The sequence below is a fragment of the Phaethon aethereus genome, assembly GCF_964289735.1.
Source record: "Phaethon aethereus genome assembly, chromosome: 5".
Lineage (NCBI taxonomy): Eukaryota > Metazoa > Chordata > Aves > Phaethontiformes > Phaethontidae > Phaethon > Phaethon aethereus.
The window spans coordinates 30,950,083-30,968,391 of NC_138579.1; the positions used below are offsets into that span (position 1 = coordinate 30,950,083).

General features: G+C 37.3%; 1 protein-coding gene across 2 annotated transcripts in view; it reads right to left on the minus strand.

The window, feature by feature from the left end:
- AKAP6 (A-kinase anchoring protein 6) overlaps nucleotides 1-18,309 on the minus strand; it is a gene marked incomplete at its 5' end in the record, with an annotated part of 225,980 nt that overhangs the window by 173,404 nt on the left and 34,267 nt on the right. For both annotated transcript variants that reach the window (XM_082000781.1, XM_082000780.1), the window contains 2 exons: nucleotides 9,681-11,468; nucleotides 16,205-16,456. In XM_082000781.1, coding sequence (XP_081856907.1) covers nucleotides 9,681-11,468; nucleotides 16,205-16,456 — 2,040 coding nt within the window. The remainder of the gene's footprint in view (nucleotides 1-9,680; nucleotides 11,469-16,204; nucleotides 16,457-18,309) is intronic.

An 18,309-nucleotide genomic window follows, 5' to 3' on the forward strand; every position in this document is an offset into this window, starting at 1 on the left:
TAAAGGAAGAAAGCCACCATATTCTTGGTCTGATAGTCACAAAGTAGGATTAAACACTGCTTATTTAAATAATATAACTATTATTTAAACAATATAACTAAATAATAATAAAAATGACAGTTATGTTGCCAGGGAGATAAGATCTCAATTTTTGGCATAGTGTTGGATTTTTTAAAATATATTTCACAAAATCTGTAGAAGTATACGTGCAGGTTACGTTTTTTAAAACTTTAAGGATTGGCATACACATGGTATTACTTTTTAAAATCAGAACAACATTTCAACACTAAATTTGTTGGGATCAAATACATAGCAAAAAATTTATTGGAGAGTACGCTAAAGCAAAACAATATCTTCATAAGGAGGAAAAATCCTAATTTATGGTTTATTTAATCTCTGAATTTCTAACAACTACATATGTAGAGTTATGCAAGTCTCATTCGTTTGAGAAGGAAATTAGAATGTCTGTAAAATCGGTGCAGTAACAAGTTCTGGCCTCAAGAGGGAGATATATCACCACGGCTAAAACTTTTCCAAAAGGAAAACCCCACATTTTATTGAAATAGAACAGATGCTGTTTGCTTGTGAGTAACTGCTAAATATATTGACCTCTGCTATATCATTGACATGACTTAAGATATATTGACCACGATTAGCCCTCAAAATCAGAACATTTAATTCAGCATTTCCTATTATTCAGGGCTAATTGGTTAGAAGAGGTTAAATCTGTTACCCTCAAAGGAGATACTATAATTCCTTGATCCATTAACTTGTTTTGCAGTTAAGATTTCTGAATTTAAAAACAGGGAAAATGGTGATTGCCACTAATTACTAAATATTGGCAGCAGCAAAGAGAGATTAATATTCACAACCTCTTTTCTTTACTCCATTATTATTCCTCTAGTTTCCTAATTTAGCTTCCTGTTATGCACTTGGTTCTTGTTCACCTGCAGTCTCCAAAGAAATCCTGGCACTATTAATTCCTCCATTAATTGCTTTTCTTTTGCCTCCTAATTCATCTACCTTCCCTTTTAGATAGTTTCTCTTTTCAGTGGTCTCTAGTGGGCATTCATTTACACCCGCTTTAGACCCTAATTCTGACTTACTTTTTTCATCCTAAAATTCTGTTTACAGGATAAAATAAAAACAATAGCTGGTCTTTTTTGTTTTGTCTTCTTATTCTTTATTTTTAACCCTAGAAGCTTCACTGTTTCTAAAAATTTACTATTTTTTTCTGGTTTTCTATACCTCAGCAGAGCTGTGGGACATTTGCACTGCAATGCATAGATGAGGTTGACCCTAGTTTGGATCTAAAAAAATCTGAGCAGATTTTATGCTAGCTGCTATAATTCAGTTGCTGCTAATGGTGCAGCAGTATTTACATTTTAAATTACCCTGTGTGTCTTTAGTCTTATACAGCACAATGAGGAAATATTCATGTAGTCAGATGATGGCATCAGTAGGGAAAAAGCAATTAGTAATATTAAGTTACTGTGACTTGAACATCTACACTGTCTGCTACCAAAAATCTGTTTGCTTGTTGGTTCTCCTTCTGTCAGCCTGGAGAGATTCCAAACATTGTCCCAAGGGAAACCAGAGGCAAATATAGCCCTCATCGGAGTAACCTTACTGGACCTGTATAAGAATCAGCATTCAAAATAAGTCTTTACTAACAATAAAGGAATATTCAGATAAGATTCCAGTTTGATTTGCTAAGGACAGCTCGGCTCTTTGTCACAATTATCATCTGTGCTCCAAAAATCAAAGCATAGATGAGAAAACAAGTTTTTGCCTTTCTGGTTGCTTTCAAGATAAGTTTCAAGTACCTGCATAAGCGTACAAACAGTCTGAAAGAAGCCTCTGAGAGACAGTTTCCTGCCCATATTTACCACAAATTATATTCACTCTGATCCCTAATGATGACAACTATGATTCAAGAGTCAGCATGATTTAATGTTTCATTCCTGATCATAACACACTGGAAAGGATGAAAGAACAAAAACCAGTTGCTGTCAAAACATACAAAGATACACAAGAAGAAAAAGATATGTTCATATTTTGAGGAGTTATGCAATAATCTTACATAAGTGGACTTGATCTCTCTTCTCAGGTTAATCCTCTCTAGACCCTTGAACATTTTTCTTGCTCTGACTCATCCCCAGCATGTACACATTTGAAGGCAATGATGTGTTACCAACAGCAGATAGACTGGAATTTGATTTAGGTGGAAGTTAGTAGCAATGTATTATTTAAATAATTAAATATTTAGAATGGAGAATAGTGATTTTGGTATACTGTATCTTTCTGGAATATCCTGTACTTCCTCATAGAAGATACATAAAACATAAGCATCCAAGACCCTAAGTATATTACGTAACAGAACAGCTAGACCTTAAAACACTGGGAAAGGCATATCACTATGAAAATATACAGCAATGAGCATTCTCTCTCACCCCTCCATATTTACTATATTTAAGGGAATATTACAAACCACGATTTTAAATTCAATAGTTTTCTGCTTAATAATTCACTTTAAGAATCCCTAAAATCAATACAGTTACTAGTTAACAGGGCAGCTCAGAAGTTATCTCAAACTCTTCACAACCAATACTCTCCCCAGTACCTGTCCCTTATAAGACAGCAGTTACAGAGGATCCAGTCCTGAACAACACAAGAAGATTCCTCTTAAACCACCATACACATCCTGCAGTAAATTCCTAATAGCAATTTGATTCTTTCTGTGTTTTGAAAGCTAGTGCCATCACCGCAAGCTTCAACCCTAGTTCAGTGGTTTCTGAGTGCCTTTCTGTACCTCCATGAGAGAATTGAAAGCACTGAGTGGTCCCAGACAATAAAGAGTGTCTCTGCATTGATAGAAAGGAGTGGATCATGGGACATCTTCAAGTTGATACTGAGCAGTTCTCCAAGTTATTGCTGTGTCCCTTTTAAATCTGCAGCCTCTGTTGGCTTTCCTGGCACCCACTGCTCAACTTCAAGCCTATCCTTTGCTACAGTGAGAGCAGGAATTCCACCTCTTGCAGTCTTACCACTCCCTCTCTCCATCTTCAGCTCTGCTGCACCCTTTTGCCTATTAGCAGAGAACCAGAAGGTAAGACATAATCCTTGACCAATTTCTAGAAAGTTTCCAGTTCACAAATAAATAACGCAGATGGCTCTGGTGCAGGCTTGTGGCTAGGCTGTGATACAGTTGAGTAAGACATGACTGGGCTGTAAAGCCAATGGTCACTTGACGTTGACCTGAGTGACTATATTAGAATAGAAGAGGAGGGCTCACAGAATCATATAGGCAAAAGTAGATGTTCCTCAGTTCACCTAAGCTGTTAGTAGCCATCCCTGAGCTGAGACGTGGTATCCAACTATGTACACAAGAGAGAATCGGGAGGCTTTTTGCAGCCAAAGGTCTCACATCAGATGTGAGCCAAACACTGGATGTAGACATATCCCTTACAATCAGTTCTAAGTAATAACACAGACATATCCTCAAATCAACGCTACTTCAATTATTTGTGAGCAGATTTTTTTCTATTTCTCTCTCTCCCTCTCTCTTTTTTCCTCCCAAATTATTTGGAATGACTTGTCAAATACTGAATGTAAAAAAATCCATGATCTAAAACTGCTCACTGCCAAATCATTCTGAGGTCTTTACATTGGAAATTCAAACAGTTCGGAACAAGCATATGCTTCACAATAAATGTGTTTCATTAAGGAAGCATAATTCCTGCAGTCAGTTTTACATGTAGACTTACAAATTCAGAATTTGCACAGCTTACATAGATGTTGCTGGTTTTGCAAATATTGCTGGTGACAAACTCACTCAGACTATTTCTGGTAAAGCAAATTCCAAAGAAAAGTGAATGCACTTGGAGGAGCTGTTTAAAATTCAAGCAAACTGTTAGGTACTAAGTGTTTTGGAGGAACAGAGGGTTCACTGTATTTCAGTATCTTCTTCAAGTAAAGAAGTATTTGTCCAAGTAAAGTGAGAGTTCCACATGTATACTATATTACTGCTTAATAATAGTTTAACCTCAGTTTGAAAACTGAGGGATGGGCTTTCAAAGCAGGGGAGTATCATCAGACTCAAAACAACAAAGCACAAACTTGACTTTCAGTACAAAATGTGAAGGGACATTTTCAATTACGCTGCACAAAGCAGCAAGACTGCTGAGAAGACTGCAGAGTTGCCAAGGAATTTCTGGATCTGATACCTCTTTCACTTGTTTTTTATAAACTGGTCATCAACAGAGAGCAGTATTTCAATCTAAATTCTGTGAAGCAGTATAAGTGAGATTCAGAAAGGAACAAATTTTGGCAAGCACTCTATCTATTAGGAAAAATATGCAATCCATTTATTTTAGGAGGGTCAGTATTAGAAGCACTAAGTTATTGAAACCAAGAGGGCTGAGGGGAGCACTACAACACTTTAAAAATCCTTTATCTGGTAATCCAAAATAAGACAGTCCTGTTCCCTGTTGATTATCTTTGCTTTTTCCACTTAGTCTGTCATTACTGATTTCAGTTCTATGTTTTTTCTTTGTTACCAAGCCCCATCAACGTTATCAGTTCCTATTAGTTTTTCACTACCTCAGCCCCACAGCCCAAACTTCATTTGTCCTCTGTGCGTGCTGTTCCCCCTAATGATGAAAATCACTTCCAAACACAAATAAACTTTTCTTCCCCTAAAGCAATCCAGCTTCTACCTTAATTGTACTAATGGTTTTAGTCCATTCTCTGCCCAGAAGCAACTCTGTCCCCTTTCAATCTAAACAACACAAATTCTTTCCCCTTTGTGTCAGTTCTCCAAGTATTTTCTAGCCAACTGGCTCTCCGCTGCCCAAATGGACTCCCAGCCATATCTCCAATACAAACTTGCTCTACCAAGTCCATTAACCATTTGCAGAAGCCTTCCATCTACTCACCTTTTGTGACTATCCTCTAAAAATGCAGATCTTCCCTACCCAAACACACAAGCTATTTGTCACACTAACAGGTTTAGCTCTGATGCTGCCCTCTCCTTTGTAGACTGCACTGATCCTTAGTTCCTCCTAGGCAGGAAGATTATTCCCGTTACTCCAATAATTTGGAAAAGGGATTTTTAATCTTTGCTCCACTGAGGCATCTTGGGTTCAGAGGGGATAAATGGTTGCACGAGGGGGAGGGTGTCCCTGACTGGGTCCTGGAAGGCAGCAAAATCTTTTATCTGTATCTTTGCTGTAGTATCCCTGGGGCATGCTCTAACCACAGCAGAAAAACACGCAGAGCAGCATTATTTTATCCCCTTAGCACATCAAGAAGGCGGATAATCAGTGCCAAGGCTGGCTGGGCTCCCCAGACAAAATACAGAGCCAATGGAGTTGAGGGCAAATTCATGAAATATGATGAGCTAAAAAGATGGGATTGATAGATACCAAATTGCTTCTTACAGAGGAAATTCAGCTGCCTCTTACAGAAATGGAGCCTACCATGAAACAAGCTATAAGTCTATATAACAGGAAAAAATTGCCAATTTGCTCCTTACAGTTAACCCTGGGGCATGCAAAGCAAACACGTCTTCATTTAAATGGAGCGTCTTGCAAATCCTTACATTTCTACCCTTTAGTGCCCTCAAAAATCAAGTAGATGGGATTATCAGTGACCACAGATTACAGCACAAGGATGTCAGTATAGTCAGTCTTGTATTGCTTTCTAAAGGAGATAAAACTGCCCGAACAAGGGGGTTTTTTTATTATTTTATTCACATAAGATGACTGAAAATGCATTGTCATTAGATCAGCCCAAGATGAGTTTTTCTTCCAATTTTTTGGTTTGCACATAAAAATGGGGGGAGGGGGAATCAATTATTAGTATGATTTTAAGGAAAATTTAGTTTTCTTACAGAAAATAAACCTTAAAGCATTCGGAAAAATTATACTATGGAGTCCTAGTGTTACATATGAGAAGTGGCAATAGGCTTTCTTCTTACAGCAAAGACTTCACCTGTGAGAACGATGTTGTTTTATCTTTTCCCCCTCCAGTTAGCATAACAGAAACTACAGAGCTTAATCTGCATTCTAAAAATTCGTTTGGGGTCGCTACTACAAGCTGAACTATACTTTAACAATAAGAGGAACATTCAGAATTTGGTATCACTCCTTCTCACATTTAACTCCAAAAAGTAATTTCTGAAACATGCAAGGAACTGCCACAGAAATCATTATGTACCCCAGAATGGAGGTAGCCAGCATTAAAGGCATAAGAAGCATACGCCAAAGAATTAGCTACAGTGCAGGGCAAAATATGGCAAGAGTATGCAATATTTATTGCAAAGCAAGAAAGTGATCCAATGTAACAGCAAACGGGATGGTCAAGCAGAATACTGCTTGTAGGTAGACAGATAGATTAACAGCATGATAATATCCGTGCAAGGACATCTACATAATTTGAAAGTATGAAGACTACATTTTATCATTTTCTGTGCACGACTATCCTCCATATAACTGAGAAATTAATATGGCTTCCAATAAATGCTTTAGCACATGTTCAACAAATTGCTTACTGTCAAGATATTATCAGATTTCCATTAATTCAAAATTATTCCCATCATAATAAAATACTGAAACTTCCTTGTTTGTCCTATTACCTAGCTAGAATACGACTTTCAATGGTTTTGAGGCTGCCAGTCATTTCTCAGCTGTTGTTATCACAAAATTAAAGGTTCAGTTATTTTAGTTTTGTTATACAATCTCAATAAATAAAATATATTAGGCTAGACATTTGCAGCAGTGTAACTGGATTACCCATAGGCATGAGCATGCTTCTTCTGCCCTTAATTAAGTTCTTATTTCAGATCTGCCTTCTTTAGCACAAAAGTACCACTAACAAAAGTAGTATGAAATTGTTGCTAAGAAAATTAGGAATGCAATGTGAATCCAATGCAATTAGGAAACACCTTTTTGAGTTGGAGACTTCTTATTAAATAACAGAATTGATATAAATGCCAAATGACTATACTTAAGAAAGCAATGGTACATTTTTGATACTCTGCTTAGGGAATTATCCAACAGGAGATCTAGCAAAAGAAAGGACTCAGTTGTGACACAGGTATGGTATTTTTAGTTAGATTTTGTTTACAATACTTCATAACATCACATAAGGGAGGAATTTTCTATTTTCTGTTATTTATATCAAATTAAAGTACCTCAGCAAGGCACCATAGTGTTACTGAGGAAGGATTTACTTTGGTATGAGCTCTTGTATTGAAAAATTGGTTCCTCACTAGTCTTACAAGCAGAAGATATAATTATTAACAACAATGGAGAAACCTAGATAAATAAGCATCTTGGGAAAACCTTACATTTCTTTAAAATATTATAATATTGTGATTGCTTTTCAAAACTTTTCTCTTGATTATTTTTATTCACTATTCAGGCAGTACACTTTCAAACCATTTAGTGTAGCTAGCATACATCTTTCCGCATGAAATAAATATTAAACTTTATTGTGTGCCGCTGTTAAGGGCATGGATCACTGAGCTATCTCTCTTCCTAGCAATCCTCTCTGCATCTCGTCTTCTTTCTGCATAAAGCCCTTCTTCTACTCTGAGCTCCTTCCCACAACATACTTCATAAGATTATTTTCAAATGCCATGATCAACGTTTCACAAACATTCATCACAACCAGGAACACTGAGAAACTGTAGAAAAAGCGGCATCAGCAGTAGCAAAGTTCCTCAAGAACAAGAGCAGCAGCTCTAGTGACTGGCTAGAAGTGTTTACTCTGGCCAGAGAACAGCTAACTACCTTTAACTCCTCTGAGGCACTCAACCCACTCTCCAGAGGAGGTGAGAAGAGGATGGGTATGGAGAGGAAGCGGGTGTTACAGCTGGTTCTTATTCCTCCATTCTGGCAGGACTGAACTGCAGCTGCAGGGAATCACACAAAGGCAGATGACCCCCAAAAAGAGAATAACCTTTTCAAAAAGCGTGAGAAAAATAAACATGATGTTTTGAGAGGGTGATGCAAAAACTTTCTCTGCCACCTGCTTATTGCCAAAAGGATGCTAGTCAGCATCTAATGGAGGGAGCTGGTCCCTGGACACTCAACAATTCCATTTCTTAAACATGCTCTTGTAGTATCATTTGAAAGACAGCATCTTATGTATTCACAAGCAGCTTTGATGGGATTTGTCGCTTGCACAGAATGAAGGGCTCTGTCTTTGTCAGCTTCATCTGGACTAATTTTCAACACTACGCGAACTTAAGCACAGAAGCAGCTTGCACTTATGAAGACAGTGCTTTCATCAGAGTCCGGAAGATGAACCCCAGCCATCAGGATGGAGGGAACAACTTGAATCATTAAGCGCTGCCCTTTAGAGCTGACTGTTTCAAGCCTGACAGCTGCTGCTTCCTCCTTCATTTAAGAATAAATTTCTCTTTCTGTGTTTTCTACCCTGACTTTATACTCAAACATCTCTAGCTCAGCTATTTTTCTACTAGTATAATACTTCCAATGTCTTGAAAAGTTATGGAAATCATGCATTGTAAGAAGTGTTACTGAAGTTATAAAACTAAGTAATTTCTTCTTAGCTGTTGAGCTTGATAACATGGAAGATAATGCAGATTACAGATTTAGCATTTAGATGCCAAGATCACCCTTTAATGCATATTTCATTAATTTTAAAGGATTTTGAAATCTAATAGAGATGGAGCTTTCTTTTCTGACAGACATTTTACTAAGCTATATTGAGGATGGACATGAAATGTTCTGAATAGGAGAGTTCTTTTCTACAATGTCCAGGAAGACAAACCCATCAGCAAATTGAAACAAAAATTCACTATGAATGTAAGCTAATAATTACATTATTCAGATGGTTAGGTCCTTATTTGGTTATTCATTCAAATTCACCTCACTTTCCAAAGTTTATCTGTTTTCTCAGAAAGATCTCTTATAGTGTTAACTACTGCAAATGTTTCCATTTTATAAAGAAGAGTTACTTCTGAAGAAGTGATGCCAGAAGCCAAGAATGAAATCCTGGCTCATCTGAAGTTTAATGGGATGGTATATTGCCATTATTGCACGAGCATGTTGCACTATTAAATTGAAATAATCCTTCCTAAATAATGGCAGTTAAAAAAAAAAAAAGTTATGCTTAGTTCTACCAGTATTGGAGGGAAAATAATCACTGCAAGGGAAGAGAACAGATTAAAAAGAAATGTGGTTATTATACATGACATGACAGGAATCAAGAAAATTATTCCTCTATTCTTGGACTAAAGCAATTCTTTTTAACAAAGAAAATAAGCAGATGATATTCAGTATAACTTCATTCAAATATAACAAAGATCCCTGATTTTTCCAATGTTTCTCTTTCACTTCATCCACAAAATAACTTATCATGTACCTGATCTTGGCAAAGAGAAGCTCTACTGGTAAAATAATGTTTTGCCAAGTTTAAAGGCATTGGTGTAAGTAAAATAATGCAGGCAAATTCTGTGTAGTTAAAGTTAACTGCAGTCTATTATAATTACAATGATCACTGCTGTTCTCTACTTCTAGCAGTCACTAGTGAGACTATTTTCATCATTAAAAGAAAACAAGAAAGCAGCTCCACCCTTGCCCACAGCTCCAGCTCCATATATAGGCTCATCAAGAATACAGCAGAAGACGACAGGATTATTGCCTTACCTCAATTTTTTCCCATACAGTTTCATAATTCTCTTGATGCTGTATATCTTGCATCAGTTGATGAATTAAAGCTGATTTATTTGAGGCAGCAGTGTCATTCTCAGTGGGCTGAGTGACAGCAGTCCTTTCTGACTTTTCTTCAATGTATTTTTTAATGCAAGATACAGGCATACAAAGATCTTCATCAGAGAGAATATCACTGAGAGGCCCAGATTCAATACTGTCACCTAAGGAGGATACTATATCACTTGAAGAACTTGGTGAAATTCTACCCACTTTTTTGTGCTTTTTTGTTTGGTATGTTGGATACATTTCTGAATCTGAGTTCATTTCTGACAGCTCCCAGTCATCAATGTTTTGAATGGTTTCTCTTCTCGGCTTTTGGGGCAGCAACTTTGTCAAATTTTCTAGTTTTAAAGCTAATACTTCAGTCTGTTTGAGGTGTGAAGGAAGTGCTAAATATTCATCAGAACCATACCAGACCTCACCATCTTTACTGTTTTTCTCAGTATGGCTTGGTGTTGAGGAGAAGCTTTTATTATTCTTTCTTCTTAGTAGAAGAGGTGGTGAGCTGATAAGCTCAGAACCAGCTGAGGAAGCACTCTTTTGGCTACGTGTTGGTGAACTAAAAGGCTCAGTTTTACCTTGTGATTGCCCATTTGGGTCTCTCTGGTTACAAGAATCTGATGATGCAGAAGAATCTGTTTCCGTCTCCTCCAGAGACTGAGAGTTATGAGAAGTAATTCCATTTTGTAGAGAAGAATGTCCTCTTTTTTTGACTTGTGTTGATGGAGCTGTTTTACATGTACCTCCAGGTGTTCTGCCAGCTTTCACTTTCTCTGGAGCATCATGAGACTTCTTGTGCTTTGATTTTTCTTTACAGGTGTAGAAAGTAGACTTCCCTAGACTTATGGGACTGTCCTTAAAGTGATTATTTATTGTGTACTCAAGTTTTCTATCACCTATTGTATTTAAGCAATCATATGACTGACTAACCGCAGATGGACTGTTAGTGTAGGGTGACTGTAAAGCCAGGCAAAGTTTGGACCTGTCTGGTGGATCTAACAATGAGGGCGTACTTCTACTCATTTCATTTTTAACTATCTGAGAGATTTGCCTTTTTAAATCATTGGCTTCCATATAATCTTTAAACACATCATCTTTCAGAAATAGACCTCTTTTTGGCAATGTAGGCTGTGTAGGGGAGTCTTCATTATAGTTAAAGCAGTCTCTTATGGACCTCTTAGGAGTTGAGTTTTCACAGTGAGAGTGTTTAATTTTTTCACTGGTGTGCTGTGGAAGATTGCATTCTGGTTTCTTTAATGTGGAAACCGGTTTGCTGTCAGCAGGTAGCACACCATCTTCAGAGCAAGGTCCTTTAGAAAGAGAGGAGTTCGCAGAAGGAGACACTAGTGAGAGATCATGTGGTGCTTTCCTGTCTTTGCTTTCTTCTCCATCTTCTGCTGAAAGAGGTACGTGGGTTTCTTTCTCACTTAATGCTTCATTACATTGGGAAGCAATGGAATCAGTTGCTACTGCAAGTAAACCCACAGTTCTCATAAGTCCTGGAAAGTCCTTATCCATCTCACTGTAGTTCCAGGATTCAAATGATTTTGTTTTCCCTTGGCTGGAGGTCATATCATCCAGAGCACCAAGCAAATCCTCACTAGGACTGTAGTCAGATAGTTCAAACGCAGTAATACCACAATCCAGTGACAAGTAATTTTGAGAACATTTGATGGTTAACTGTCCAGAATCATCAACTTCAGTTAAAGAGTCAAGGCGGTCCTGAAATAGACAAAGAAATGGTACTTTTGTAGAAGATTAATTTTCATATACAGCATGCACAAAGTAATGAACTATCAGCCTCTATGTTTCAGTGCCTAACATCCAGAAAAGCATTCGTCACTGACCTGCCTGTTTTTGCAGTACCCTGTAGGTGAGCAAACCATTCTAAAGTATTTGGGAATTAAAAATGGCAGTAAACTGAAAAATGCTTTGTTTCAGTCTGGTTACCTAAAAATAGCAACTCACTTTTGTATTCGTATTCTCCTCCTTAAATTCTGCTCTCTGTTCTGCTTACTCTGTAATTCTGTACAACAGATTTGTCATATTTCCTGTGTTAACTACCTCAAACAGGAGGGAAAGGATCTTGGGGACTGCTCAGTATATCAGCCACCCTGTTAATCTTGTGCTCTCAGAAATCCATGCTGCTCTATGATCTTTCAGTTGATTGCCAGAATGTTTTTTCCGAGCATCATCTAGCAATGACAAACATTTATTCCAATATTTATGAGATAGAGGTTGATAACTACATTTCACTTTTTTGTAGCATTATCAGCTGAGGATTTATCTGCTGGATATATGGAACACAAATGCAGAACAGCTGAAGGAAAAGAAACTATAGCCGCCAGGAATCCTAAACCTCCGTCCTGCCATGTCCCCTTGTCAGCATCTTCTCAATGGAAATCCGTCAACCTCAGAAACACAGACATAGCCAGAGGAGACCATCTCAGGTGGCAAATGATATTTTAAGATCACTACACTGCCTAAATCCATAGTTCAAGGACCTTAGGCATCATGCAATAACACCACAATCTCTTCATCTCACAATAAACCACTTGGATTTTGGTCTGAACAAGAATAGTCTCAATAAAGGCTATTGTTTGCCACCTTCTACAAACATATAATGTTTGAGCCCTGTACTCTGTCCACCCTACTTGCATTACTCAAAGTAAAAATATAAAAAATTCTCCAGATAAAAATATTATTTATAGAAAAGATCAATTAGAAAGTTATTTATCAACCATAACCTTGGACACTGAAAATATCTTTTATTTAGCATATTCTACCCAGTTGTAGAACCTATACCACAAATTGTACATTGTCAATAGTCCAGAATTAAAAGGAGAAGTTTCCATAAATCTGTCAAATTTATATTTTGGAGCTGCATTTATTAAGGAAAATAATCACTAAACAATGATCAGTATTACAGCTGCATTTTCCCGCTATTCTCAGGAAAAGATTAGAAACTGTAAAACCATATATAAATCAAAACCCTTTCCAAGGCCCTAAGGGCCTTCATTTCTCCTCAGTAATGAGCTCCATTCCTTCCTCTCTTAAAAATGTGTTTATTAACATTAATAAAATTTACAATCACATGCATTAAACCATCTTGCTTGGTCATTTTCCAAGCAGCCTCTTAAATGTGTGCTTCAAAGAAGCATTTAATGCCAGTATTACCATGTTTTTATTATTGTTTTTATTTCAGAAAAATATTACATTTAGTTATTTGCATGGCTACCAATAGGAATTCCTTAGTTCAAAAAATATGTCCCTTTTCACATAGTAATGCTTCCTGTAAAGCTCTATAGGCAGTTTCCAACACCTTCTTGTATTCATATTTAAACCAGCACAATTCTGCTTTTCTTTTTTTACCCTTTCAATTGAGCCAATTTCATTTGTAACATATTTATTTTGTGACTTTACCAACTGTTTGAGAACATCAGGATTCACTGTATTTAACATAGCCTTATACTGATCCTTTCCATATTTCCTGGCTTTATCAGTTGTGAAATAAAACTCACAGGTTAAGTTCAGCTGGACAGAACTTACTTTTCTCTCCTTCTTATCTATCGCTGGGTAATTACTGAAGGAGAAATGGTCCTTCAAAATCTTATCTTTCCAAAATTGTTTAATAAGAAAGTATTTTCTTAATTTGGCATCTCCATCATGGCAGGCAGCTTGCCTCACTGGTTCCTGTATTTCCTCCAAGCCATGAAGCTTTTTGTGCCCTCTCTTGCTGACACCTTATTCGGTATGGCACTGCTCATAGCCAAAAGCACAGTTATTGCCCGTGCAGTTAATGAGCTGGCTTCCTAACCAAGCCAGTACAGCCTGTGCTGTACACTTTCATGTTTTGTTAGCTATCCTACAAGTGTTATCCCTACTCACTATGCTGAGGCTAGCTTGTGTACGTTGATGTGTGTTACAGCTACAGTGTAAATACAGCCCAGGCGGGACTCTTGTGCTGTGATTGACTGTGCAGTCTATGAACTGAGAAAGAGTGAATATTAAGAAGATGAGACTGTCTCACTGAACAAGAATGAAACCTTGGCAGGTCACTTCTTGCACGGAGCTCCTCAGTTAACACTGGCAGCCAAAGCCACTCTTCACCGTTACGGAGAAGACAGCTGACTTAATGAGCGAGCCAAACATTTTGTGAAATGATAGGTTTGTCGACTACAGAAGAGCATAACTTTTGCTGTACGGGTTCAGATCAAATTTCCGTCCAGCCCAGTATCCTGTCTCTGCATTAGTTCTAAACATTTTCTATCTGAGCTATAAGACATGCATGTACATACATGGCCCTTACACACACAACATTTCTACCTGCACTCCCAGCTTCTACCAATAAGCAGCATATGGACTTCCACATCTGGAGGTTAGAATTCCTCCTATCTGTGCTTAGTTTTCACATTTATTTTTTTAACTTCTTTCCAATTCTAAGTGTCCTAAGGTAGTGAATTCCAAAATAGAAGTTGTGTGTGAAAGCTTCGTTCTATTAGTTTCAAACCAGTTGACTTCTCAATCTTAGGAGAAAAAGATAAACTGTCACTCCTGGTTCATAATCCCCAAGGAGTACTGAAAATTAAGAGAATGATTCTCCAAGAGAGGGTTATCTGTATGGGCAAAGGTTTCTAGGTTTCTCAAACATTCTCACTATTCACATATGCATGAAAATCCCTAGGAGATAATGTTTGTATCATGAGGCCCTTGCTAGTCCCACAAAGTAGTCCTGTCTGGGAAAGGATATAGGGGAATGCCAAAAAAAAGGTAGATAAGGGTACATACAATTGCCTCTATGTTACTTTTTTAAAAATTTATTTATTTATTTGTTTTCATCAAATAAAGTCACTACCATTATACCTGATGAAAAGCTTGAATAAATACCCGAAGGTTAAAAACTGCAGAGCAATTTCTGGGAACCTATTCAAGCAATAGAGCAGAAACTTAATATTAATATTGTGTCCTTGCTATTGCTAACCATTAATTTTATCAAATGTTATTTATGTTTTAGTTGGGGTGGAAAAAAAGATTTGTGTCAGGTTATTTTGTCTTTTTTATTACCATGTAAGCCTATCTGGCAACATGTTTTTTTCCCCACTGAAAAAGAACCTATCCTTCCCCGGTCAGTCCTCCCCTGTATTGGAGGGATGTTTTTTATAGCAGTTGTAATCACATCCAGATGGGACATTTCCTGTTTCTTATTATCTGAATCTACCCCTTCCTTATATTTTGAAATCACAACGTTCATGTCATAAAGTAAAGACTGCACCCTAATTCCCCACTCTAGATATTCAGACAAGTGTGGATTTCCTTCAGACTTGCCAGAGGTTTACCAGAAACAGCAAAGCAGAAACTGAATCTGAAGCACCAGGTACGTATACATCCGGAAGAGGGGGTGTGGAAGGTGGGCCTGGGCATATCTGAGTATTGATTTCAGGACCATCCACTCTGGTTGTGCCAAAGACAAATATAAAACCCAACGGGGAGGAGAGAAATATGCACATTCTCTTTAAATTTGAGTAATCTGAAATTCAGGACATGTGTAGGGGACTTCTGAATTCCTCTGTAACACAGGTCACAGAATCTCACTCCACTGATCTAGAGGTCTCTTTCTGTAAATATATCTAATCCTAACAAAAGCATTTTATCCTAATCTTAGGACTTTCAGCAAATTAAGTATCTTCTACACGGTAAGGTGTCTTACATCAAGCATTAATTACCGTAACTATTAAAAATGTGCATCTTCTTTCAGTTTTAAAAATTGGGTCAATTGTCCTTCTAACTAAGCTAATTTAGTAATGATGAATTTAAAGGAAAGGGCATTTTAGTGAACCGAATCCACATTTACAAAGCATTTACATGTGTGTGAATTTGACACCCTGTTGGAGTAAAAGATGTATAACTCATGCCTCATCGTTTCTCAGACAAAATGTGTGACTGTTTAGAGACACATTGCAGAACTGCCACTCAAACAACATAAAGTCCATGCTCTCTGCTTTACAGCAATATTGACCTAGTCTGGAAAGTTTTGGAAAACATTGTGTAGGCTACAGGTTTGTGTATGCAAGAAGGGAAATGTCTAAGCTTTTCATTAAAGAATTCATTGCACATAAAAATTGAGGTTTGAATTGGATAGGAACCTTAAATTCATGAGTGACCAGACCAAGGACTTTGCACCTCTGTGTTTCCAATCCTTTATGAAACATATTTCAACCAGGAGAAAACATTGCTAGCCACTAACATGACACTTCTGAATGCTGACCTTAATTTGCTTTGATTTGATTCAATGAGAACAGATATCAGCTGAAGATATTTAAAACACAAAATTAGCAAAATACCTAGAAGACAAGTAAGCCATGCTTAAAAATTGTCATCCCAGCAATTTTAAATGTGCAACAGGGATGAGCTGCTTCAAATACAGATTAAATTCTCAGAATTTAATTTAATTACTATACCTCCTTAGTCTCTTCAGAAAATGCTTGGAGAATATCAGTCTGCCTGGTGTAGTTTCCATTGGCGTCTTGTAGTCCCTGGAGAATACGCTCTCTCAGAACCAGAACAGAAACACGAAGCTGGTGCCAGAGTAGTTGTACTGTATGGATATCAACTATCACATTGACAGAGTAGGACAGAAGCTTCAGGGAAAACTCAGTCTCTAGTAGTGCATGAATTTGTTCAACATGATCAGATATATCTTCACAAATATCCTGCAATGGAAAAATAAAGTAGATCTTTAGCTACAGGCATGGTCCTTTCACGGATCAGCTCTACTTTTCATGTACTTTTTATATAATGCATAATAGATTATTTCAGAGGGGAAAGATAATGTAATTAATACACCGAGGGTTCTCCCTTTTTTTTTTTTTTTTTCCCTCTCCTTTTATTTATGGCAATGCTACAGCAACTGAACCAGCAGCTGTCCTGTTTGGCAGGACTGCTCAGTAAGTGCAGAGGCAGCATACGATAAAGAAGGATGGCACAAGGAGATCACACGAATCAGAAGCAGAAAACTAACACTGCAAAGTGACATCCTAGAAGACAGTAATAGGAAGGAGAGTGATAAGATTGCCACAAGCAGTCTCCCTCTCTGCTTCCCCCCCGCTCCCCAGTTAAAATGCGAAGAATCTGATCTGTGCCATCATCAACAAAATTCTTTTGGACAGAATTTACCTTTTAATCTGGCCTCTGTAGCCAAGTAGGGCAAAAGTCTGGGATAGAGTCTATGTGGATAAGCTATTTCTGAAATCCATTGCTGCCTGCTGTGATGAGAGGGCGCTAACTTTTGCATAGTCTTGTTCTGTACTCAAAATTGAACAGAAGAAAATGGGTGGAAGAGAAAGAGAGAAAGCAGAGAAGCTGTGAACAGTTGTGTTGAGAAAGTAGGAAAGAAAATATAAGTTACCAGGTTATAAAACTAAGGTTTTGATGGGATGGTACCCTCCAAATTTAACAATGTTCCAGCTTTCTAAACTGTGCTGCATACAGTGTAAAATCTTTACAATCTAGTCTTATCTTTCTTTGTGAAAGGGCAAGTCACAAGACTAAAGAATATTTAGGCACATACTATTGAGTGAACAACACTGCCTTATAATAATTCTGTTTGAAAGCCATGTGTTAAAAAGGTGTTATAAACAAGTATGGAAATGTGATTAAAATATTGAAAAAAAAATTAGCGCTGGATCCCAGAAGGTTTTTTCCTACATCTGCGGCATATAAAGGTGACTTAATAACACATTTTAAATCCAAGACATTTCTTTAAAAAAAAAATAAATTCTTTTAATTCAAACCTTCAGAAATGTCCTTTTTAGGTAAAGTATATGCATAACAATAAAAATGAGAATAAACAACATAATTTTGATTCATTTCAAATTCGCTATCGAAACAATTCTATCGGACAATTACAATGAAACCTTATGTCTCTGATGATACTCTGGTGGTTTTGCACAGCAGTAGAATAACAAGAAAATCAGTAAAGCTGATTCTAAGTTAATAATACAGTACAGTAATTTTTATCAGTTCACACTTGACTTCTTCAGTCTGAAAGTAAAGCCAAATTATTGAATATGTAATTGTATGCATGTAACAAATTAAACCAAAACTAAATCCCTAGATAATATTAAATAATTTTAGTGCAACAGATAACCCAGCATTAGCCCCTGAGAAACTATTATGGTTGAGTACTATCACTAGTTACTCATTTTAATAAAGCACTGACAGCTAAATGAAGTCCCCTGCAAAAGTAGCTCTCAGAAATGCCAGAGATGAGCACAAAATTTTGGAGTTTCGGTGAGCTGAGTTTTGGGGCTGCCTTGAGAGAGAGGCAGTATCTCCTCCCCTCTATCATCAGTCCCCTTGTTGTGACAACCAGCATCTATATTTGCAAGTACGAAACACACAGCCTGGCCTGGCAACACGTAGACCTGCACGTGCTCAGGGCTTCAAATATCCACACACTTCCAGGTGAGCAAATGGACATTCTAGTTACCAGATTAGCATGCCAGTTCTACAGACACACAGCTAAAACTGCCAGCAAAATCTTTTCCAAGCTTTGGAAAAAGTT